The sequence below is a fragment of the Fringilla coelebs genome, assembly GCF_963513975.1.
Source record: "Fringilla coelebs genome assembly, chromosome: 1".
NCBI lineage: Eukaryota > Metazoa > Chordata > Aves > Passeriformes > Fringillidae > Fringilla > Fringilla coelebs.
In genome coordinates this window covers 118420153-118442990 of record NC_140028.1, presented here as the reverse complement: position 1 = coordinate 118442990, position 22838 = coordinate 118420153, and the positions used below count along the sequence as shown (strand labels likewise).

The 22838-nt window shown below is 41.7% G+C and overlaps 1 protein-coding gene across 1 annotated transcript in view; it reads left to right on the top strand.

Annotated features, from left to right (window-relative positions):
• WIPF3 (WAS/WASL interacting protein family member 3) overlaps positions 1 to 20399 on the top strand; it is a 36504-nt gene extending 16105 nt beyond the window's left edge. The window contains exons 3-8 of the mRNA XM_084210055.1: positions 10472 to 10604; positions 11224 to 11352; positions 12834 to 13592; positions 15199 to 15345; positions 16063 to 16164; positions 17066 to 20399. Coding sequence (XP_084066181.1) covers positions 10472 to 10604; positions 11224 to 11352; positions 12834 to 13592; positions 15199 to 15345; positions 16063 to 16164; positions 17066 to 17106 — 1311 coding nt within the window. The 3' untranslated portion in view covers positions 17107 to 20399. The remainder of the gene's footprint in view (positions 1 to 10471; positions 10605 to 11223; positions 11353 to 12833; positions 13593 to 15198; positions 15346 to 16062; positions 16165 to 17065) is intronic.
• Positions 20400 to 22838: the final 2439 nt, after the last annotated feature.

Genomic DNA, 22838 nt, shown 5'->3' with positions numbered 1-22838 from the left:
ATGTTAATATTGGAGGAAGTGTGGATGTGTAGCAGCCCTGCTGGGTTGTGCCTTACTCAGAGATGTTTGTTTAATGATTCATGTGTTTGTGGAGTTTAAGAAAATACTTCTGTTCTCTTTAGAATTGTTATGAATAAGGTCTTAGCATAGAAATTAACCCCCAAAATCATAATGGATCAGACGATTAAAGCTCATAAAGTAACACCAGGTGTTTATTTGCTGCCTTGTGGCACACTGGAAACAAGGATAACAGAAGGAGAAAGTAATATGCTTACTTTGGTGATAGAAATGTGAACCTTGAAACAATGGTGAATACTAGAATAGCATGTGGATTAAGCATAATAATTACCTCATCCTTATTTAGTTAAAAATTTAAAAAATTAAAAACATAATTACTGTTTTAGATAAACATGTCAGTGTTTACAAAGTTTTTTATTCTCGTCTTATTTTCTACTCTGTAATAGAAAACTCAGAAAAGCAATTCCTCAGGATAATATGTTATGATAAAATCCTGATTTACACAGAAGGATTTCCAAGGTTGAGAAAAACATCACCTGATCGTTTTCCTTGGGGGGAATGTTTTTTCCCCTCCTTCATGCAGTTGTTAGATTGAAAACCTTGTTGAGCTGTTTCCTTCAGCTTCACAAGAAATTCAGAGAGCTACAGTGTTCATCTGAAGTTGTGTGGGAGTTGGTTTTGCTCCTATGACATTTAGCACTACTGTTCTTTGGAAAGAGAACAAACAGCATATGTAAAACATCTTGGCTGAAGATAATGATGATTTATGGTATTTTGATTTGGTCTTACCAAATATAGTATGAATGAATGTGCCCATGTGAGCACTCATATGCATAAATTTTTGGTCATGCTTGCTAATTATTTATTGTAAAAATTAAAGTAATCTCTCAAGTTTTTATTCAGACCCCTAGACATGCAAGTGTAATACTGAAAGAACAGCATTGTGCATGGTGCCAATAGCAAAATAGTTAGGAATGTGTTTATTAAAATTTTATCTGAGCTGTAAGATCATATTTAATACTTTGTCATGGAGCCTAGGGAGATACTAAAGCACAATATTTATTGCTGATAGGTAAAACACACCAGAGTGAGAGAAAGTGCAGGCTTGGTAATCTTGTTGGCGACTGACTGATGATACAGACTGTGCTAAGGGCTGGACAAAGCACAGCTGAAATTGAGTGCTTTGTTCCAGACAAAATTAAGGATACTGATTTATAGTGTTTTAATAATATATCATATATCAGACCAGTCTGCTTTCATAAAGAAGTGAGAGTCAGTCATGTAGAAAAAAAAAATGCTGTATCTTTGTGTGGTTTGACTTAATTTTCAGCTGTGGGAAAATTTGGATTGCATAGCTGTGGTGTCCCAAAGTGCTGCTGTAGCTTTCTACTCTTCTGGTCAAGAAATACAGAAAGGGTAAGTGGGAGCTGTGAAATGTGGGAAGATGAAAAGAAAACATAAATACTGGGCTGTCATTGCTCTGTTTCATCTGGACAGGTACAGGGGGATGGATTGCATATAGTTCCTAGCTGCTAATCTTCTTGAATGCTTTACTTTGAGAACTCTTATGTCACCATTTCAAATGTATTTAGAGAATGAGTTCTGTTTTGCAGATTTCTTCATAATGTCACGTGTTCTACGTGTCTGAATGCAATGGAACGCATTTGAAGAGCATTCTTTCTCTTTGTTTTTCATCTGTATAATGTACAAGTATGGAAATTGCAGAGTAGATTTACCAGCTGTAAATGATCAAGCCCAGAAGCAGCCTAGCTGCAGACAACTAACAGGTTAATCTACCATTCTAATCACAAAGTAATAATGCCCTTAAAAGTCAGTACCCCATCTCTAATGTATACAGTGGCTACATATTAAATTCCATCTGTCAATTAATATTGTACTTTTAGCCTTTTAATTAAAAGAGAACTCAAAATTATAGCAATGCTTGAATAGGACTTCTCTGAATGGCTGGAAGTTGAGAGTGCAAGAGATGCCAGTTTCTTGTTGCTCTCTCTTGGGTTAACCATAATTTTGTGTGGATGCTAAAAGGCTTTTTAGAATGATCAGTAGCTTCTGCACAGTTAACTGAGTATGAGAAATAGCCTAGCATTCTTAGAGAGATTAAATTGTGATGTGTATAGGTTGTTACCTGCTGAAATTTTTGTTGCCACTACTCATGGTATCCCTTGTCATTTTCAGGACTCTGGTATGGTAGACAGAGAATAAGCAGGGCTAGTGTCACCAGCTCCCATGGCAATGTTTTCAACCTTGTGCTGTTTGACATTTTTATTGCAATGCCAGGCCCTCAGATTTTCTTGTTTATGTAAGAGTTTTCCCTTTCTTTTCATTGATGCAGAGGCTGTCATAGGACTTTGAATCACAAAATTTTAGAAATCAAAAAATGAAGTCGAAAATTAGCTTTTGAAGCCAGTCTCAGGGTATTTTCACTGACTTGTGATCTTTCTGGACTGCTGGGAAACACTTTTAGAGTAGTTTAAATTTTATACTGCCTTCATTTCAGTGGCTTTTGTTACTGCATGATTTCTTTTAGTACAAGAATAGTCAGAATTTACATTTAAAATGTGGGTGTCAGAAAGTTAAATACCTACAGAAAAGCTCAGCAGGTACAAATGATCCTACTTATTTTGTTGCATTTTTTTTTGTATTCAGGTACAGAAATCTAGCAACCCACACTGGAAAACCTTAAGTACACCCTAGTGAATAACCCCTCTGCTCCATTTGAGACAGGAGCAATTGAACCCTTTAGTATACAAGATTTTATATTATTTGATAGCTAGTGGTGCTAGCATTAGGGGCAGAGTGTTTCTTGGGTGCAGTGGCATTGATGCCTGGTGATGTTTGAAATGAGCACTCGGAACACAGATTTAGAAGAAAGTTGCTCCTGCCATGCTGGTTTTTGTTCTGTTCCCTGCCATTGTATGTGGTGGTAGCTTCAAGCAGGTGCAGAGCAGGCACCAGCCTCTGCTAACACTAAAAGGCCTCACTACTTGGGACTAAAGCCAGGACTAGGTGGTGGCTGTAGTGCCAGGAAGAGATCCATAACAACTTTTGCACTACTTCCCTAGCTGGGAGCTGAGAAACAAGGTCGGGGTAGACTCAGCCTATCTAAGTACACACATTGCTCGATGACCTTTTCAACCTGGCAGGCTCAGACTGCAGAACTTTGTGCCATGGAGACTGAGATCATGGTTAATCAGTACTGAGCTGGGTGTAGGTGGAATTGTCAAGTGCTGGTCCTGTCATTCTGTTGAAACAATGCTTTCATAAGCTGCCAGGAAGCAATTTGGCAGGTCCCCTCATGTGGGTTCCCTCAGAAAAGTTGGCTGGAGAGTGACCCTTCGAAACATGGGAAGCATTTGAAGCTCAGCTTGCTAGAAGGCTGAGAGAGTGCTATGTTTGCCCAGGCAGACCAGGTGCCAAGAATTAATTAGTCTTGTCCTATGCTACACAGCAGAAACACAGAAGTGGCTCTGATCTTGCAAATGACTGTGCAGGTAGAGTCTTGCACTGTGGTAAGGTCTCCCATAATTAAAAAGCTTTAAATGAGAGGTCAGCACTCTCTTGTGAACAGAACCAAAACTGTCAGGTAGCAGATCTCCCTAGCCTGTTTAGAAACAAGCAGTTTAAAATAGTTAAAATAAAAGAAGACATCTACTTTGTTGTTGAGACTTGTTAGATTTTTCCTTAAACTGGAAGGGGGGATTATTTGGATTATTTTTTTTTGTATTTGACAGTGCATGAGTGAAACCACACCTGATGCATATATAATGAAAATACAAGAAGGATGACAATGTTTTTCTCTATGGTACTCCTGTTTGTGATGTGCTGGAAACTGAGTTTATTATTTTAATAAGCTCCTCCTTTTTGTTGCTACTGCTTTTCTTGGCACATTCCTGGTGGAGGCTTTAGCTGCTAGTTTGAGAATTCTTTGTAAAGCAATGCTCTTGCCTGCTGGGCAAACTGTTTCTGCTGCAAATGTAAAATCATTAATTCCTGGCATAATTCTAGACTAGTAATAGTGGATTGATCTTGGAATCAAGTTCCAAATTCCTCTGGGGTTTCAGATTTCATGCTGAGCTACAATTGGATAGATGGCTTTTATAATCCTTCTCAGTGTCAAGGAAGACGTGCTGGTCAGCTTACACTGAGATTTCTGGTCAACTTCCATGTTTTACTTTGTTCCAAAAGAACCTCATTCTTTTAATAAAAAGTTACGACGTTGTAGTTTGTTAGACTGTTCTGGCATCTTAGTGGCAATATTACTTTTTTCTGTCAGTTCTGCTTTTGGAAAGGATGCAGTCTTTGAGGAGCTGAATTCATTTAAATAGCTTAATTCTAATGGTTACAGGAATCTCCTTATAGAACTCTTGTGGTCAGCAGCTTGTGGTTAAGTGGAAGGAAGCTACAGAGTATGTTGCTTGCAAGCAGGTCTCCCCTGTTCTTGGTCCACTTTTTTTTATCATCAGTGGTCCCAGAAGGGTATTTTAACAGACTCATGCCCTTTGAGGCCCCTTACTCAAGGGCTGTGCCCTTCCAGACTGTTGTGAGCACCAATCTACTGCCTAGGTTTCCTTCAAAGGAGTGGCAGATTTGTGGCTGGATGGGGACCCAGTCATCATCTCTCCCTTCATTTTCCCCTGCTTGGAAAGTCTTGTGGTGCCATATGGGTAGTAAGAACATTCATCATCCTTCCTCAGATGATTTACCAACCACAAACAAGCTGTGTTTTTCTCTCCTATTCTCAGTTATCTCTGACATGACGCACATACTGCATTAGGCAGCTAGCTTCACCTTTTGTGTCCTCTTTCCTGAAAAATCTGTATTTGTTTACACCAGAATTTTGGTTATTGTTAATATTGAAATAATATTTGGAGAATTTTGTTATATTTCCAGTGGTTTCTGCTCTTTCTTGATGCTTTATACATCCTTTATTTAAGGTTTAGATGTTTTAGTTGTCTCTCATTATTGACAAACATTTTCTTTGACCAGAGCTGGCACTGTCACATTACTGACTACACTGCCTCCACAGCTCTTGCTTGTTTTGCCCTACCTGCTGTTTTAGATGCTGGTTTTAATTGTCCACTGTCACGTTTGTAGGCTTTTTCTCTTGCGTTTTTTACTTAAAGTTGTGTCTCTGAATCATGACAGATTGGATACCAGAGAAGGCCAGGACTGGCTCAGGAACAATTTTTTTTTTCCCCATAAATATTTGTCCCTGTGATCAAATATCCTTTATCCTAGAGCTTTCTGCATAGTCTTTATCTTGCTGCACTATCTTTCCCTTCCTTAAAATCCAAACCTAAGGTGTTTCATGCTGCAGTGGTAAAAATCACTTGCCTCAGCCTGGATCTGTACAGGTTTGGCTGAGCATGGCAGAGAAAAATAAGAAAGCAAGCAATAAGAAATCTCTTTCTCCACTAAAATATATGATGCTTATGCCTTCTGCCAGTACCTGTGCTTGATCTCTGCATTGAATCTGGGGGATTTTGTCTACAGGAAGAAAAACTGGTTATGGCAGAGAAGAAGGTTAATTGCCACCAGATTCATAGAAATAATGTTTATTGTCAGCAAAAGAGAGAGCTTTCCTTCTGCCCATAATAAAATTCTGATGTCAAATGTATTGATTGGTCTTTAATGTTATCGTTATATGTCTCACAAATTAATTAGGGAAAAGCTAAATATGTTTTGACTTTTTTTTAGTTTTTTATCTTGTTCAGATAAATAAATAATTTTATACACAGGTGTCTTCCCAGTGTTTCCTGTAAACTATTACCAGGAGAAGGAATCTACTATGATGATACAATTCACTGCACATTAGAAGTGCAGATACCCGGTACTATTAAGTATGTAGTGCCTTTGGATGGAATAATGCTTTATTTTATTTTACTTATGGCTCCTATCTAATTTAGAGTTTTAATAGTGGATCATCTTTTCACATCACCTGATGGGTTTACTCTGAAAGAAAGGCCCATGAATGCCTGACTATTGGGTTGTCCAGAAGGCTAGAGGTACATTTTTCCTGCAGCTGTCCTGTTTATGTAGATCTGTATTACCTGAAGTATTTTACAAATGCATTCAAGAGCATATTTAAAATCAGAGTAAATACAAGCCATTTATGGGACAGTATGTATGAACCGTGGCTGAACTACCTGTCCAGACTCCAGTGGATTTCCCCTTTTCTGTGTGCAGGGGTACTCTTTGAAATCTGAAGATTATAATTAGTATTAATATAAACTTTTTCAAATGGCTGGTGTCTTCTACATTTACATCACTTTAGTATCTGAGCACATATGTCTCTTAAATATTTTAAGTATTGTAGGAGCCAGAGGGTAGGTTGATGCTCCCATCTGTCTTGCAGGATGTAAAGTGACATCCTGAAGGTGATGCAAATATCACAGCAGAGTGTACCCAGAAATGGAGCTCATTGCCATGCATTTCAGTCAGTTTTCCCTAGAAAAAGTCTCTCAGTTCTTAATTTGTCTGATACAGCTCAATTTAGGATGTTAAGGTTGTGATTATGCAGGGTCAAACCTGGAGTGGTCCATGTATAGAAAGTGTAAAAATAGAGAGTTGTTCTTCTAAACTAAGCAATCCACTGTCACAGAACTCCTAACTGGAAGAAGCTGTTACAAACCACTGGCTGTGCCACTCCACCACAGGGTACTGCACATCACCAAGTAGTTCTGCACAGGACCTGGTGACTTGTGCTTCACAAAAAGCACTTCTGCCAGAGAGGACCCAGCCTTGATCTGAAGTATTATCAAGAGATTGATAATCTGCTGCTGTCTGCAGCTTGTCTGTTTGCATCTCACAATAATTCACCAAATGCCTGTCTCTGGTGCCTGAGTCCTCACCACCATTCCCAGTACAGGTTGTTGTGTCCAAGCAGACCACCCCTCAGATTTCAGGGCTGACAGTCAAAACAGAGTTGCTGAAACCTGAGCTGTTGCCCCCAGTGTTTTGAACACTGCTTTGGCTCTTTCTTTTGCATCTCCAGGTTTACACAATGTAATTTTAAAAATCTGGAGGCTAGAACTGACCTTGTGATTCCATTTTTGCTCACACTGTTTTTTTCTGAAAGGTTGAGAAATATTGGAGAAGTGTGCTATCCCTCCTTGCCATACTTGCTAATTCAGGCTTGCTGCTGGAGCCCCCTTCCAGGTCCAGGCTTGTGGGACTTGGAATGCAGGCTTTAGTTTCAGAGATATGACCATTATTTGTAATCCAGCCACTTTCAGTTTTACATTTTATGTTTTTATATTGTGCATTTTCTTTCTCCTTTCCCCCCTCCAAGTCAGCAGTGGGGAAACATGTTTTGGTTTGTTGTTCTTTTCAAATGGCCTCAAGCTGCAGTGATTAAGGTCTCTCTATATTCATGCTGTCCCCATTCATATTTCCACTAGTCCAAGTTACCAGCTTCAAATTCTGAAATGTTTATTTCCAACATTGATGATTTACAGTCTGAAACATCACTCTAAAAAGTACGATTTTAAAATATTTTCCTATTTACAGGTATTTTGAAGACTTGACAGATAGCCTAAACATTAGTCCCATACTTTACTGCATATCATAGCTGAGTGTGTAATTTAGGACACTGAAGACAAAACATGGTGGAGTTGGGTGAGATGAAAAGGAAGTAATTCTTATGTTCAGGCTATTTACATGCATGGTTTGTTTCATTCTGTTTCAAAGTATGTACTGAACATGACGTTCCTTGTGTCTGAAATAGTAGCAGAATAACCTAGTGGTTGCTAAGGTAATGAGAACCCACGGTTCCCTTACCAATTCCTGTAAATAAAGTATGGAATTTAATTTCACTCTGTGTTACCTGAGACAGCTCTGGAATCTGATAAAACAAATGATCTTCACATTCTTCTCCACTTCTCTTCTGATTTTCATTGAAATACTGAGATGTTTCTCTTTTTGTAAATAAGTGAGGCTGCCCTGCAGATGGTGGGGTAGAAAGAAGCCTAAGAATTACATCTTTTGTCTTGCAGCTGTTTTCCCTCTGTGACTTAAAATGTATTTGTCTTCCTGCTGAAACACTTCTGTTGCATGTGATCAGGGCTGAAGATTTGACAGCCATAAGAGTTCCTCTTTGTTTTTCTCTTGATGCAGAACTTACATGTTTGTTATCTGAGCTTGTGCTATGGATTGCTAGCACAGCACGAGTATGAATCCAAGATTTATTTCTTCATCAAAGAAAGGAAGGTTGTCTCAAAAAACAATATGGTAAATCCAGGAATTTTCAAATGCTGGACACTAGTAGATGGTGAGACACTTACCTGGTGAAACGATCCTTGGCAAGGATTATTACTGGCCTTGGGAGTGCAGGGAGCAAACAAGAAATCCAAAGGAGCTCTGACCGCTGTGCAACCAGGCAACACTATACCCCAGACCATCTTGACTTTGTAATGGAAAAAGAGAATCCATATCAAGCTCCTCAGCAGCTAATCAATTGTCCGAGTCCACCAGGCTGGGCACAGAAGATTGAATCTCTTGCGTACATGAAGAGGAAGAAGAAACACCTGGGGCACGGGACGGAGTTATGCTTGGAGTAAGGGAATCTGCTGTAAGAGAGAGGCAGCTTGTTACTGCATTGTGGAATGGCAGAACAATATTTCTGGTTTTTTATGCCACAAATTTTTGTCTTGCTTGTGTTACATTGATATCAAGTTATCACTTGCCGCAAGTCGCCACAAGTTGGTTATTTTTGCCTAATAGCTGTCTGGGTATCAAGACTTTATATGCTAATAGCCTGCCTGCCCAGAGAAGGCAGATCTGGAGGTGGACAGCTGGCATAATATATGGACACTTGAACCCAGAAATGAAAGACAGCTGCTAGGTCTAATTTTAAACATAGCTCTTGATCAGATCCCTCTAGATCCTGCTTGTCCTGCTACAGCAAAGTCATTAGTGGGAGTAGAGACACAAGAAGTTGAAGATATTGGTAAAGAGCTTTTGTGAGGAAGGGAATCGCCCTTGTTCCAGTTATGGTATTTCCATTTTTCACAGTAAGTATTGTCAGCTTCCAGAGAAGGGGAGTGGAAATGCTTTGTGGCTGCTACATGGTCTAACACCCCTGACATGGACAGCTCTTCCGGCCTCGTAATGGACAGTGGGACTCCCTGCTCTGCAAGTACGAGAGCAGGCAGCGCTGTTTCGAACGAGGAAAACGTAACAGAGTGGGGGTTTTCCTAACATTTTAAAATAACACGTGGTTACATATCAGCCAGGTTGTAATTCCGAGTTTTTACATCAGGGCTCCGGAATGCGGCAGCGTTAGCGGCGGTCTGGAGCTCCATCTAGCGGAACGGAGCAAATCCCGCTGGCTGTGTTTGGATTTTTTTAGCAAGTACAAAAATAACTACGAATAATATCGTACTGTTAGAATTCTTCACTTGGGATTAGCGAGTTAGACACATTATTAATTCAGCAGCTGGTTAAGTGTTTTCAAGTTTCTGTTTTGCTTTCAGAATGCCATTACCAAGCTGGGTTGGCTTTGGGGGTTTTTTCAAGTGTGACGGTATTGTTAAGCTTTATTACAACTATGATGCTAAAATTAAGGGCTATGGAAACATTTCTGGTACTCGTTCTCTTTAGGGAGTTATCTAACCTCTGAGAATTTTGGAAGCAAGCAGAACATTGCTCCTCTGATTTGAAGATTTCCTCTGTTAGACTGCTCTGTTAATCACAATAGGTTTAGGAATAACAGACAGCTTTGCCATCTGCTTTTAAAAAGTGAAACATCAAATTTTTTTAAATATATGCTTTTTTAATATATATGGTGATAAACTTGAAGAAGTAAGAATAAAGAATAAATTTTGTTTGTTTTATTAAAGAACTTTAAACTGCAACTTGACTTTAACCAAGCTTGGCCAGGATAGAAATGTTACTAAAACAAAACTGTATTATTCTAAAGGCATTCTGCTTAAATTGGTGTTAATCTCCAGTACAGAGTGACAGTCTAAATAAGTTAATGATCACATTCAAATATAAGTGCAGCATGCATTTATCTATCTCTTTTCGTAAGAAAAGTGGGTAAACCAGCAATTTATTATAATTTGAGATATAAAAATTTTGATGTAAAGCATTGTAAATAGCATGATAGGAGCTGACAGAGGCAGTTGGAGCTGGAGTTGTGGGACAGAGGCCATAAATGGCCAAATGAGGTCACATTTCATTTAAGCATGCCTCCTAATTTGCTTTCAACAGTATTAGCCTAACTAGTATTAGTTTTGTGTTATATTTAAACTTTCAGCTTTCCTACCCTCCTGCACAACCAAATGCTTCTGTTGATTGGACTCAAAAGCTTGGGAGTGACACCTGCCAGGGAGGGCTTATTTCAAATATTCTATCCTATGTTTGCCTGTGTGTCCTTTCTAAACATGCATTTTTGTCTGTACCGCCCATCTAATGCTCTTCTTGTCAACAGACAAGCTCAGAGATACCAAAATTGCGAAAGGAAGAGCAGAAAGCACGAAACGCGCTCTTGGCTGATATCCAGCAGGGAACTCGCCTAAGGAAAGTGACCCAAATCAACGACCGCAGTGCGCCACAGATTGAAAGTGAGCATGTGCTCCTCAGCAAGGCCCCGGGGGAGCTTTGCTGAAGCCTCGGGTGTGGGTGGAGGTTCAGATGGACAGTTTCGAATTGAGGGGCAGGTTTGAAGGTCAGCAAAGGTCTGCATCATCCTATGGCTTTAGGATGCAGAGAGGGGACACTTTCTAAATGTGCATTCTGCTCTGAGTTCAATGGCTGTTAACACTTCATGGTAAGTCTCCAACTGGTTACCACCTTAACAGGCATTCATTGTTCCAAAATGAATAATGAATGATGAAATCCTTGACAGCATTTCAATAAAATAATTAGGTGGGAATTGTTAGCTCTAGCTGAAGAATTGTTCTTTATTAGATTAAAACAAAAATGCCACTGAAAATTTCCGGAAACACAAATTCAGTATTAGGCCTAACACAGCTACTTCTTGGTGTCACGATTTGCATGAGGTTGAAGAGCACCAGAGGGTGCTGTGCTCCAAGGTACAGGTCAGAGAGAGATGGCAGTTCATGTGTAACAGTACAGGGAAAAGTTTAGCCTTGGCTTTTGTTGCCACCAAGCCTTAGCAGTCTCAGGGCAAGGATGAAATGATTTTCTGATATACCCTGCATTTTTTGTTCTTTTTAACAGAACCCAAAGGAGCTAACAGAGATGGAGGGAACGCAGCTGTTACTAAAGGTGGCGCTCAGCAGCCTCTGGGAGGTTTATTTGCTGGTGGCTTTCCTGTTCTCAGACCAGCAGGCCAGAGGGACATGACAGGTAAGGGCTTAATTTGTATGAAAGCAGAGCCGGTGGGCAGAAATTTGGGATGAAAAGTAATTTGGGATTAGCTTTACTGATTGATTTTTATTGCGGTTTTCTTCTGAATGCTTAGTTCAACATGTGACCATGGAGGGCTCAATTAATAATGTGATTGAAGTCACCTTTCTAGATCTCAGGTGCCTTAGTTCTTAAAACATAAATAAAAAGCTATCTCCACACTTGGTAAGAAAGAGATTAAATAGATCTCTGTAGCTGAGGTTTTTACATTATTTTAATGAAAGCTTTTAATTGTGTCTTGAATACAGTATTGAAATCTGAGCTTATCAGTTTCAGAAAAAATGGCAAAGTCATATTTCCTTCCCTCCACTAGTGTATATTTCTATGGTATTACACTCTTGTGTATGACTTTAAAGATTGATATTTAAGATTTTTGCCCTCTGGATTTTATAGAGTATAGCTTTGATCCAACAAGGTAATTTACTGATCTGAAAAATAAGGGTATTGTTGCTTCACAATGACAGGAAGAAGACACATGGGGAGCCCCACTGCTGTATTCACCTCAGAAAGTGCCAGTGTCAATGAGAAATTACTTTTATAGTCACAGTAATGACCTCTGGCACTGCTGAGCAGCTGGTGCCTGCCCAGGAAGCACAGAGCAAAGTAGATTTTTGTACGGAAAGATAGAACTTGGCTCTACCTGAACGTTTTTTGCTTCCAAAAGGCAAGCCAAAGATGTATAGCACTGTGTGTGGTGGGGCTTTTGACATAGCTTCAGTGGCAGTAACTACTTTGAGTTGTTCTTAAAACTATGGCCATGCCTATCAGACTATGTGAGTGTCAAATGAGATGCCTTTTTTGACATCTTGCTTTGTGATAAATCCTTGACATTTACTCAGGAAAAGACACTTTTTAAGTTCAAGAGTCTTCAGGCATTTGCTGTTAAAAAGGAAATACCAGAACCTGTGCCTTCTGGAAAGCCTTTGAGGCATTCCTTTTAAAAACTTGGCTTTTATCTGTGGAGCTGAGGTTTCTGTAACATTTGTGTGAATTTTTTGATCCTAAGCAAGTACTTAACTTGAAGGATGCCAGTTGATGTGTGTCAAACTGCTCGTGTACTTTTCACCGGGAGTCTCAATGCCCAGCCGGCTGTACCAGGCAAGATGAGGCTGGTGTGAAGGGCCCCAGACTCTGCAGAAAAGTTCCTTCTCCTTAAACTGTTTCATTCTGCAGAAGCTGAGGAGCATGGAGGGGAGCAAGGTCTCCCAGCAGGTCGTCATATAACTAAGCAGAATCCCTGGTGCCCACTGGAATGCATCACCTCCTAAGCCCCATTACAGCGTGGGCAACAGGGGTGAATGAGTTTGATCCCTCCAGGTATCCACTCGGGAGGGGAAGATGAAGAGCTTGCCTTTATCGCTGTTCGGTCTGAGGAGCGGCAACGCAATCCGGGTGTGTAACATGTGATACCTGTTTTCCAGCAGGGAGGCCTGGGCCGCTCTCCGGAGGCCGAGCAGCATCCCCCAGACCCTCCGCACCGCCGAGCAGCGGCGCTGCCAAGGCCAACAGCACCCCCTCGCAGCCGGCCGAGGTTCCAAGGACAGCTGTCCCACCGGAGCCTCCCGGCACCTCCCGAGGCGCAGCGGGAGCGGGTCCCGGGCGGCCCAGCCTGCCCGCCCCCCCTCCTCCGCCCCCCGCTTCCAGCAAGCCTTCCCTCACCTTCCCTCCTCCTCCCCCTGTGCCCCCTCCGGCCGATCGCCCTGCCAAGGGGGTGACCCCCGGCGCTGCTCCCCCGCCCCCGCTGCCTCCCCCTCAGGCCGACAAACCCACCAAGCCTCAAGCAGGCGCTTCGCACCCGCCCCCGCCGCCCCCTCCTCCTCCTCCTCCTCCCCCGCTGCCCCCCGTGCCGCCCTGCGGACTGCCGGCCAGGGCCGCCGAGGCCTCTGCGACGGCCGCCGCGACGGCCGAGGGAAGGGACTGTCCCCTTCCCACGCCGCCACCCCCGCCTCCTCCGCCGCCACACGCCCACCCCCCGCCTGCGAACAGGGTCTCCTTTCCTCCCTCCCCGGCCTTCAGCGGTGCCGACGTGCCCCCTCCGCTGCCCCCCAAGTCTCCCCACTTGCTGTCACAGTTCCATAAGCCAAGCAACATCCAGTCGCTGCCGCTGCCGCCCACCCCCGGCCCCCCTCAGCCCGCAGCCGTGGTGGAGACCAGGAAGAAGAGACCCGGCCGAGGCGCAGGTGAGAGAGGCTCCTCGGAAGGAAGAAGGCTTTTCCTTCCCTTCGGCTAGCGGGGAAAATCACAGAATGATTTGGGTTGGAACAGGACCTTGAAGGTGTCTTAGTTCTTCAAGGCTGCCTTCCAACCCAAACCATTCTATTACACTGACTGGAGAGCATGGGGGGGGGGGGGCAAGGAGGAAGAGCACACACGGGAGGAATACCTGTTGGTTGCACGGCTTGTGATGAACACCCAAAACGTCTGGCTTCTTGAGATGCCAGGCAGTTCTTAGCATTGGGCACACATGCCTTATCGTTTAAGCTGCCACTCTTGGAAGTGACATGTTGATCAGTGGAGATGAAGTCTTAGGACCACTGGGCTGCTTCTTGCTTTTGTGTTGGCATTGATGTGTCTCCAGCAGTGCAGTGGGTGGTACCTGACAGGCTCAGGTGGGGGAGCAGACTACACACCACAGTGTCTGCCAGGTCAGCAGCTGCTCATGTGCCAGCCTGCCTAGGACATCCTCTACAGCTCTACCCATGCAGGAGCAATATTGGCAACAGCTGGGAAACACTAGAGAACATGATGAAACAGAGATGGGGCAGCTACCAGCCATAGGTGAACAAAAGCAAATCTGGCTGCAGCCCTCTGCTGTTTAACAAAGGGGAGCAGCCAGTGCCTCCTGCAATCAAGGTAGTTGGGCCAAAGGTTTCTCCAACTACTTGGGAAGTGGGGTATTATCCAGTATTTCCTTGAGTAGATGATAGAGGGAAATTATGTTAGACTCCTCTAATGTAATGAAAATAATAAAAAAGATGAACATGAGCCCAGATCTGTGTGGGTTTGAGAAATGGAGACAGCTACTTAACAGGGAACATCTGAAAGAGAATGTTCTGTACCCTGTATTTTAGCAGCTACACATCAGGAGAAAGATTACAGGTTCCCTTTGAGAGCCAGGGGAAAGGCCGTGTAAGTACAGCAGATTGGGTGCCTTGTGGTGCTGCTTAATGCTGCTCAGAACTCTCTGATGAACTATGTCGAGATGCCCATTTCTCATGGTAGTTCAGTTTGTATGTTTTCCATAAAATTACCCTGCCTGTCCCTTGTAATGTAGGAGAATAAGCAGTTTTGAGAGGCTGCTAACTTGGAGGCCTTGGGGTCCCTCCCACTCACACAATTCCTGTGGTCTTCCAGATGTAAATTTTGATGGCCCTTGCAACTCCTCAGTGAAATGCACAAGACTAATGATAATTCCATTCCATAGCTGCCAAAGCGTCAGGAAATTTTCTTTTAGACATACCACCTAGTGTGGTTGTTTTGTTGATTTCCTTTGCTTAAAGAGACTGCTTGTTCCTGTGAAAGTGGAAGGATAATATTCCCTTCCAGACTGGGACAAAACTACACTTCAGAATGTCACACTTTCCTTAGAACTGGAAATGGAAAGCCCCAGCCAATTCCAGTAGCGACTTGAATTTAATACTTAATGCTACAAATCTGTGGTCAGGCTTGGGTATGTTTGCCCCAAATACTGCATACTTTCTACACCCCCTCCACTTTTTTGTGTAGTTTACTGTTGGGTTAAGTCATGATGATGTTTATATGCTGGTCTCCTGTTTTTTTTAAAAGGAACTGGTGCTGGGAAGCTGGTCACACCTCCACAGCCACCTGCAAGATCCCCAACAACTGAACTTACAAGCAAGTCTGGAATCTCAGCCTGGGCTACAGCTCATGACCCCTACACACCGCTTAAAAATGGAAATATGCACATCATTGGTAATATCATTAAATAAAATATCTCTTCTGTAGTTAATAATTTTAGAACAAAAGCCTGTGTGTGTCTCAGATCTCAAAAACTAACTCAAGACTTTGTCCTAGCAATAACAGGGTAGCATAATAGAGACATTTTTGTACAACCTTATACAATTATAGAAAATTAGGCTTTTTCAAAAAGGATTTGAATTCAGTCAGTAGAAAAGAAAAGCATGTGCTCCCTGCAAAGTTACTTAAAAATATAAAAAGTTCCCATAGTGTGCTTATATTACCATTCTTCAAACCAGATCATGGACATTTAGAGGTTTCACTCCTATAGGGCAAAGACCAGTAAGAATTATTTTTGTGGTCTGATGAATTGGCCATTCATTCTTGTTTACAGCTACATGTCTTAAACTACCAATGAATACCTGTATTACCACAATACCATCAATGCGGAAAACTGGAACAGTAGCCAGAAGCTTAACTTCAGTTTTAATAGCAGGCAGTAATTGCAATTAAGGCAAAAAACTTGGATGGCTCACAGAAGTACTCATCAAGATGTTTTCTATAGAATGAGCCACTCTCAGTTTCAGGAGAAAATAAGTCAGCATTTTTAATAGAAATTACTTGTGGCAACATTGTTGGGTTTTGGGGGTTTTTTGGGTATTTTTGGTTGTTGTTGTTGTTTTAAGTTTCTCTCCAGCATCAGCTAATGTTTATTTCCCTGAAACTTCACAGATGACTTTGAATCAAAATTTACTTTCCATTCTGTGGAAGATTTCCCTCCACCTGATGAATTCAAACCATTTCAGAAAACATATCCCAGCAAGATACCCAGAGGTAGGTGTGTAAACATGGAAAGATCTGATCATTATCAAAAGGTTTAAAAATAGGGATGCAAAATAAAGAACTGAACTAGCATTAGCATAACTGGACTGCTAGCATGGGCACAGAGAGGAATGGGATTTGTCACAGTGGCAACAGGGACCAAAGATACAATGAAAAGCACATAGTTACTTTAGAGTCTTGGCTAAAAACAAATGATGTGGCTGGACATACCATATGTGTTTTTAGATGGCTAAATTTGCAAAGCAAAGTGATGTTAAAAACAGTCATGTTGGAAAAACAGACTTGGGCAGCTACTGAGTTTGATTTTTTTGTTCATTAACTCGTGAAATCACAGAGAAAGATGACTTGATCCATGTCTTCCATTATGTTTTTTGTTTTAAATCCTATGCATGGTGTTTTACACACCTGAATAACAAAGAGACTTAGTACCTGAACTTTGTCAGGAAGTGATAAATGCCTGAACCTTGCTTTATTTTTTTTTCCTCCTTTCTTAACTTACTAACTTAGAATCAGGTCACTGTTGTAAGAACAGTTCAGCTATCCAGTTTTGAAAATGGGTAGTTTAAAAGTGCCAAAAGATCTCATGCCCATATTCTGCTTTTTTATAAAATCCAGTTTTCTGTATTGTTAGATCTCCAACTTTTAATTAACCTTTTGTTTTGTTTCCATGCTAAGGTACTTAGCATGACTTTTCATAGCAGCCTCAGTCAGGCTAAATTGTCTGCTGTATATTCTGACTTTTTACGGAAGGGCTGCAGAGCACAAGCAATATGTGTGTGTATGGATGTAAACATATGTATGTATATACCAGGGGTAGCAGATAAATGCAGCATCCCTGCTATATAACTGCATCCAAAAATACCTATTTAAAATCTGTCCTATCTATTTACAGATCCCTCTAAAAATCCTCCATTAAGAACACAAGTGAGATGAGAAGAGTCTTCTGATGTTCTCTGGACTAGTATTAAAAAAGAAGATCAAGATAATATACAAGACAGAAGGGGACCCTGTTGCAGTGATAGATTGTACTTGAGTCACAAGTACTGCAATATTAACATTTCTATAAACTGTAAAACAATATAAACTATACCCTTTGAACTGGCCTACATACTGCAGGAATGTTAGTACAGACTTTTAAATTACTGTATATAGGTGAATATTTTTTAAGCAAAGCAGCATAAAATTTAAATTCTTTGTTGTGTTGAAACAATTCTCATTCTTATTGAGCTGACAATGTCACCTCAGAATGTTTTGTGCTACGTGCCTGTAGTTCTTTTTTCCCCTTCCATCATAATTCTCCAGTTATTATTTCGACATTTTTTCAATGAACTGTCAAACTAATATGCTATCTTTAGTCTGTTTTTATGTTTCTTCACTTCTTCCATTCTGCCTGGCCTCAGGTTGCAGCAGGATGTCACTTTCATGAAGAGATGGGCCCACAACCCTTTTCTCCTGAAGCATGAAGAGGAGATGCCAAGGATGTGGCTGCTAATGAGCCTACCTCCTAAAGATTACATATCCTTATAGGATAGTGTCTGAAGAAGCCCAGCTGGGTAGGGTAGTCATGGACTTGACAAAGATGACAGAACCTTTCCAAAGTAGAGGAAAAGAAAGTTGCTCTGTTGTAAGCAAGAAAAAGAAATGGTGTGTGTGAATACACGTGCTGTGATGAGTGTATGTAAGGACACATGTCCTGTCTTTGCCTGCTGGCAAAGTGGGTATTTACCTTTTCTGTGACAGATCGCCTTTACCCAGCAATTCAAAGCCTTTGGATGAGGCGTCCAAAACCTACATTTTAGAGCTACTACTATTCGCTAGCAGTGAAGGTTCATTGCCCAAAACACACCATGTGGAACACTCAGCCCCCAAAGTGGTTGTTGTCTCAAATAGAGTTGGTTGGGAAAAGTAACAACCTAGCAGCAGACAAGACTTGAACTACTGCTTGTAAAATTCAGACCTTGGGTAAGGTCTTTGGGTCACAGATGTTCAAATCTGGTCCTAAGATGTTTATTTCTAGCATTTATTACCCTTATTCTTGTGCATTGGGAGGAGTGGTGCCAGGGAAGTGTGAGGGAAGTGATTCTTCCACTCTGCTCAGCACTAGTGAGGCCACACCTGGTGTGTAGCCACATGGCCTGTGTCCAAATTCTGGGCTCCCCAGTGCAAAGAAGACATGGCCATGCTGAAGAGAGTCCTACAAAAGGTGACAAAGGTGATGAAGGGGCTGGAGCATCTCTCCTATGAGGAAGGCTGAGAGAGCTGGGACTGATCAGCCTAGAAAAGACAAGGCTCTCCAATGTATATAAAGATCAACCCAGACTCTTTTCAATGATGTCCAGTGACAGAGCCAGAGGAAATGGGCAGCTGCAACACAAGAGGCGCTGTCAGAACATCAGACAGCACTTTTTGACTGTGCAGGTGACTGAGCCTTGGAACAGGTTGCCCACAGACCTTGTAGAATCTCACTCCTTAAGGATACTCAAAAGACATCTGGACTTTGTCCTCGGCAACTGGCAGCAGGTGATCCTGCTTGGCTAGGGGTGTTGGACCAGATGACCTGTAGCCATCCCTTTCAAGCCCAACCACCCACTGATTCCCCTTTTTACAGCTTTTCTGGGTTCCTAGACCTGGGTTACAGCAACCCAAGGCACCGTTGGGGGCAGAGTGGCTGGAAATCTGCCTGACACAACAGGACCGGGGTGTGCTGGCTGAGAGTCGCTAAGCATGCTGAACAGGGGCCAGTATGTGCTCAGGTGGTCAAGAAGGCCAACAGCATCCTGGCTTGAGGAGGTTCAGAGTGGACCTTATGGCTCTCTTTAACCCAAAAGGATACTGTACCAATGTGGGGGTCAGTCACTTCTCTCAAGTAACAAGGCACTGGACAAGAAGAAATGCCCGCAAGCTGTGTCAGGGGAGGTTTAGATTTGATATGAGGAAAAACATCCTCACTAGAAAGGTGGTCAGGCATTGGAACAGGCTTCTCAGGGAAGTGGTGAAGTCACCATTTAATACCTACAGGTATTTCAAAGACTTGTAGATAACGGCACTCAGGTGATGCCTCAGGTTTTAGATTTTACACTTTCAGATTCTGTACTACTTTAGTGTGTAATTCTGAGCTTCATATTAGGAGATAGTAAGCTCTTATCATAGAGTAGGTAGACAAAGGACCCTTGGTCCTCGGGACCAAGGACACACGATCCCAATTTCAGGCACAAGAGCGTAAACAACAGTGGAATGAAGAGAGAAAAACAAGAAGGACGGGACTTTATATTATAAAGCTATAATTGGATAAACAACTCCAATATGCTAATGGACCAGAACTTATAAAAGTGAGAGACCTCATGACTGGTCATCCATTTTGTGACCATTTTGGGTTCATGTTGGGTGTAGCCCTAGCTGGGCTCTTGTACTGCCCAAGGTGTATCCATTGAGGCCTTCTAATAATACCTGCTTTATTCTTTGACTCCGTCTAGTCTCTGTTCTAGGTCAGCCTTCACAAGGCATCACAGGGACATGGTTTAGTGGTGGACTTGGAAGTGCTGGGTTAACAGCTGGATTAGATGATCTCAAGAGTTGTTTTCCAGTATAAATGATTCCATGATTCACCAGCCTGAAAAAGAATACTGCTGTTCCGGGGTGAGTCTGATGCTAACAGCCAGACTATTACAGTTATGGCATTAATTTAAATAATTGCCATCAATTCCCCTCAGTTAGAAGTGTAATAATGTTATAGATCACTGATGATCTTTCCCCGTGGTGTTGCCCTTGAACACAACTATTTGGAAAAGACAGGCAACTGCATCTTTACATCCCTGCTTTTATCTTTGTTGTTACAGCAGCTCAGTTATGCTGTAACTATTCCCACACACATGCACATTCATGGTGTGAGATGGTGTAGGGGTAAGAAGCTCTTCACCCATAGGACTCCAAGAAAGCAACATTAGTTTTTTTCTACCTATTATGATAACTTGCTGTACATCATGTGAAAAGAAAAAAAAAAGTGGTGATGCTTTGACCAATAGTATTACTTACTGTAGTTACTTGATAAATATGCATGAATGTACTAACAAGCAGGGGTCTACATCGACATTGCTTCTCAAACAACTGGAAAAGTTGAATACTGTTTTAGAAACTACTTTGTTATGGTATTATTAAAAGTGGCATGTTGTTGGCTCTCATTTATTCTGAAATTTGTGTACTGCTCTGTAGTAAATACCTTCCTAAGGATTTTAAAACTAATTCTAGACCACCTGCCAGCAGATATGTAAAGGAGAAGAAAACTTTACTACATTTTTATTATGGTTTGGGTATTTTAGAAATAAACAATATCATTCAGGGATTAAATGAGAAATCCTGTGCCTATTTGCTAGCATTTCTGAAATATTTCCATGTATTTGTCATTCAAGATCCATTGAAGCATCTGGAGATACAGAGGATCACACTGGCTGTCCCCCTGAGGCAGCTGATCCCACAAGTCCCAGTGTGTCCTTCCACTGAGACATACCTCTGTTCAAGACCACTGGAAATATTAAGACCACGCAGTTGCTCTGATTTCTACTGACTGCACCCAACCATATTGGTGTACCACAGCTGGTTTTGGTTTTTAAGTGCACTATACAACTAAAGCAAAATCAACATGCTATTAGAAAATTACTACCTGGACCACTGTGCTCAAAACAATTTATTCATTCTGTCATATAAGCAGTTCCACATAAGGACATAAATGCCCATGAGATAATTGCAAGTGTTACTTTCTTCTTTCTTAAGAAACAGGCAAATAAGATACATGTTTTTAACAGGAACACTCACTTCTTTCATCTTGCCTCCCTCCCAGCTCTCAAAGATTAGAGATCCAAGTCGTGCAAAATAACTGTGAGAAGTGGTACATCCTAATTTTTGTCCTCTCACTGGAGCAATCATTTTACTCCTGTCCCCTGATTGTGTAGAAATACCCAGCTACTCCTATCAGGAGATGTGATTTCACGGGAAATCCATTTACTTCAGTTATGGGCAGCTGGAAAAAGCACAGGTCTCTTTCAGTGGGCTTCATCCCCTGCAATGTTCTCTGAAATCAAGCGTGCTTCTTGCACTCACAGCCCCTCCTCTGGTTACCATACAGAGCAGCTAATTTTAGAGTCTACTTGAATATTTTCTTTTCCTATTGTCTACACTTTAAAATACTCAGACACAAGAGTTGGTCCTGGGATTGACAGCATGGGAGGATTTAATTGTGAACGGGAGAATATTAGGTAGGCCGTAAGAGAAAATATATTCTTCCTTGTTTTCTGTAAGTGAAAAGGCCCCATGTTTTCTTGTCCAATTGCCATTTGTCATATGGCAAGGCAATAGCAAAGTAATGAGTCCAAATGGAACAATTTCATTTAAAAAATCCTGAAAATGCAGTGTGCCAATATGGCAACGACTATTTCCCTGATGCACAACTCTTACAGTTTCAACTTGAGGTGTTTCTGCTTTCTAAGGAGCTTTTACTTCCTCAATACAGAAGCCTGTGGTTCTTTACCATCCACTTTCTCAAACAGTGTAGGATTTTAGATCCATATGTTAACTTCCACTTACTAAAGCCATGGACATCCTCTTTCAGCCTCCTGTATGGAAAAAACCCACCATCCATCTTCACTGGACACAGTGTTTACTGGTTTAATTCTCAGTGTATGCCCTATCTCACTTGAACAAGAAGAAAGTACAATGAGAAGCAGGTCTGCCCGTAGGACTGTGGAGGAAGGGAAGCATGCTGCAGCAGAGCACCTAATGTAAGGAAGCTAGGACAGCCATTTCTAAGCCTAACCAGCTGGATTGCCACACCCACCAGCAACTCACTGGCACTAAAGGATTCATCAGCCATGTGTCTCACAACAGAGATAACTAGGAACTGTTCCGCAGTAGAAAGGCAGAAGGATGGCAAATAACCAGGTACTTATCAATGTTCAGCATCTATTCCTTTAAAAGATTCCAAATCTGTAGCTTGTCTATAAATCTGACACCTTATTAATTGCATCTTAAGAGCCAATATGTGTAGATCTCTCTGGCATCCAGGCTGGCTCTGCGCTTCAGGACTCAGTTCTGGAGCAGCAGCCAGGTGCACTACAAACAGGGCAGAACTTAACCTGTGGACTGAATTCTGATAATTTGTACAGGCATAATGTCAGGTGCTGAGTTACTGCAACCAGATATGGCCATACGAGGCCATCACAAGGTCAAGAGCCAGGACTTACCTTCCTGCCCATCTCAAACTGTGATTTCAACTCTACCATTTCAACTCTGTACGAATTAGTAAGAAGAGAAAAATGCAAGTCAGCTTTGCTGCAAGCCTAGTCCTGAGCAACAGAGGGAAAACCAGATTGCTTTCAATGACAATATGGCAATTAGCCTGATGAAGTTAAATCTTTACTTTAATTGGTTGCCCAACATACAAGTTTTAACATTCTGTACTAAATTAGCCAGCATGCACACAGTAATTGGACCAGTCAGTGACTTTCTCCTTTCACTATATACATACACAAACAGGAACACCACAAGATTGGACAAAGGAAAGCAATTTGTTAACTGGATACAGCTAGCAAGTAACATTTTTTCCTCTATAAATGTTTTTTTTTCCTGCAAAATCACAAGTGTGAAGACTTTCTTTCAAGGCTTGAAGAACATTG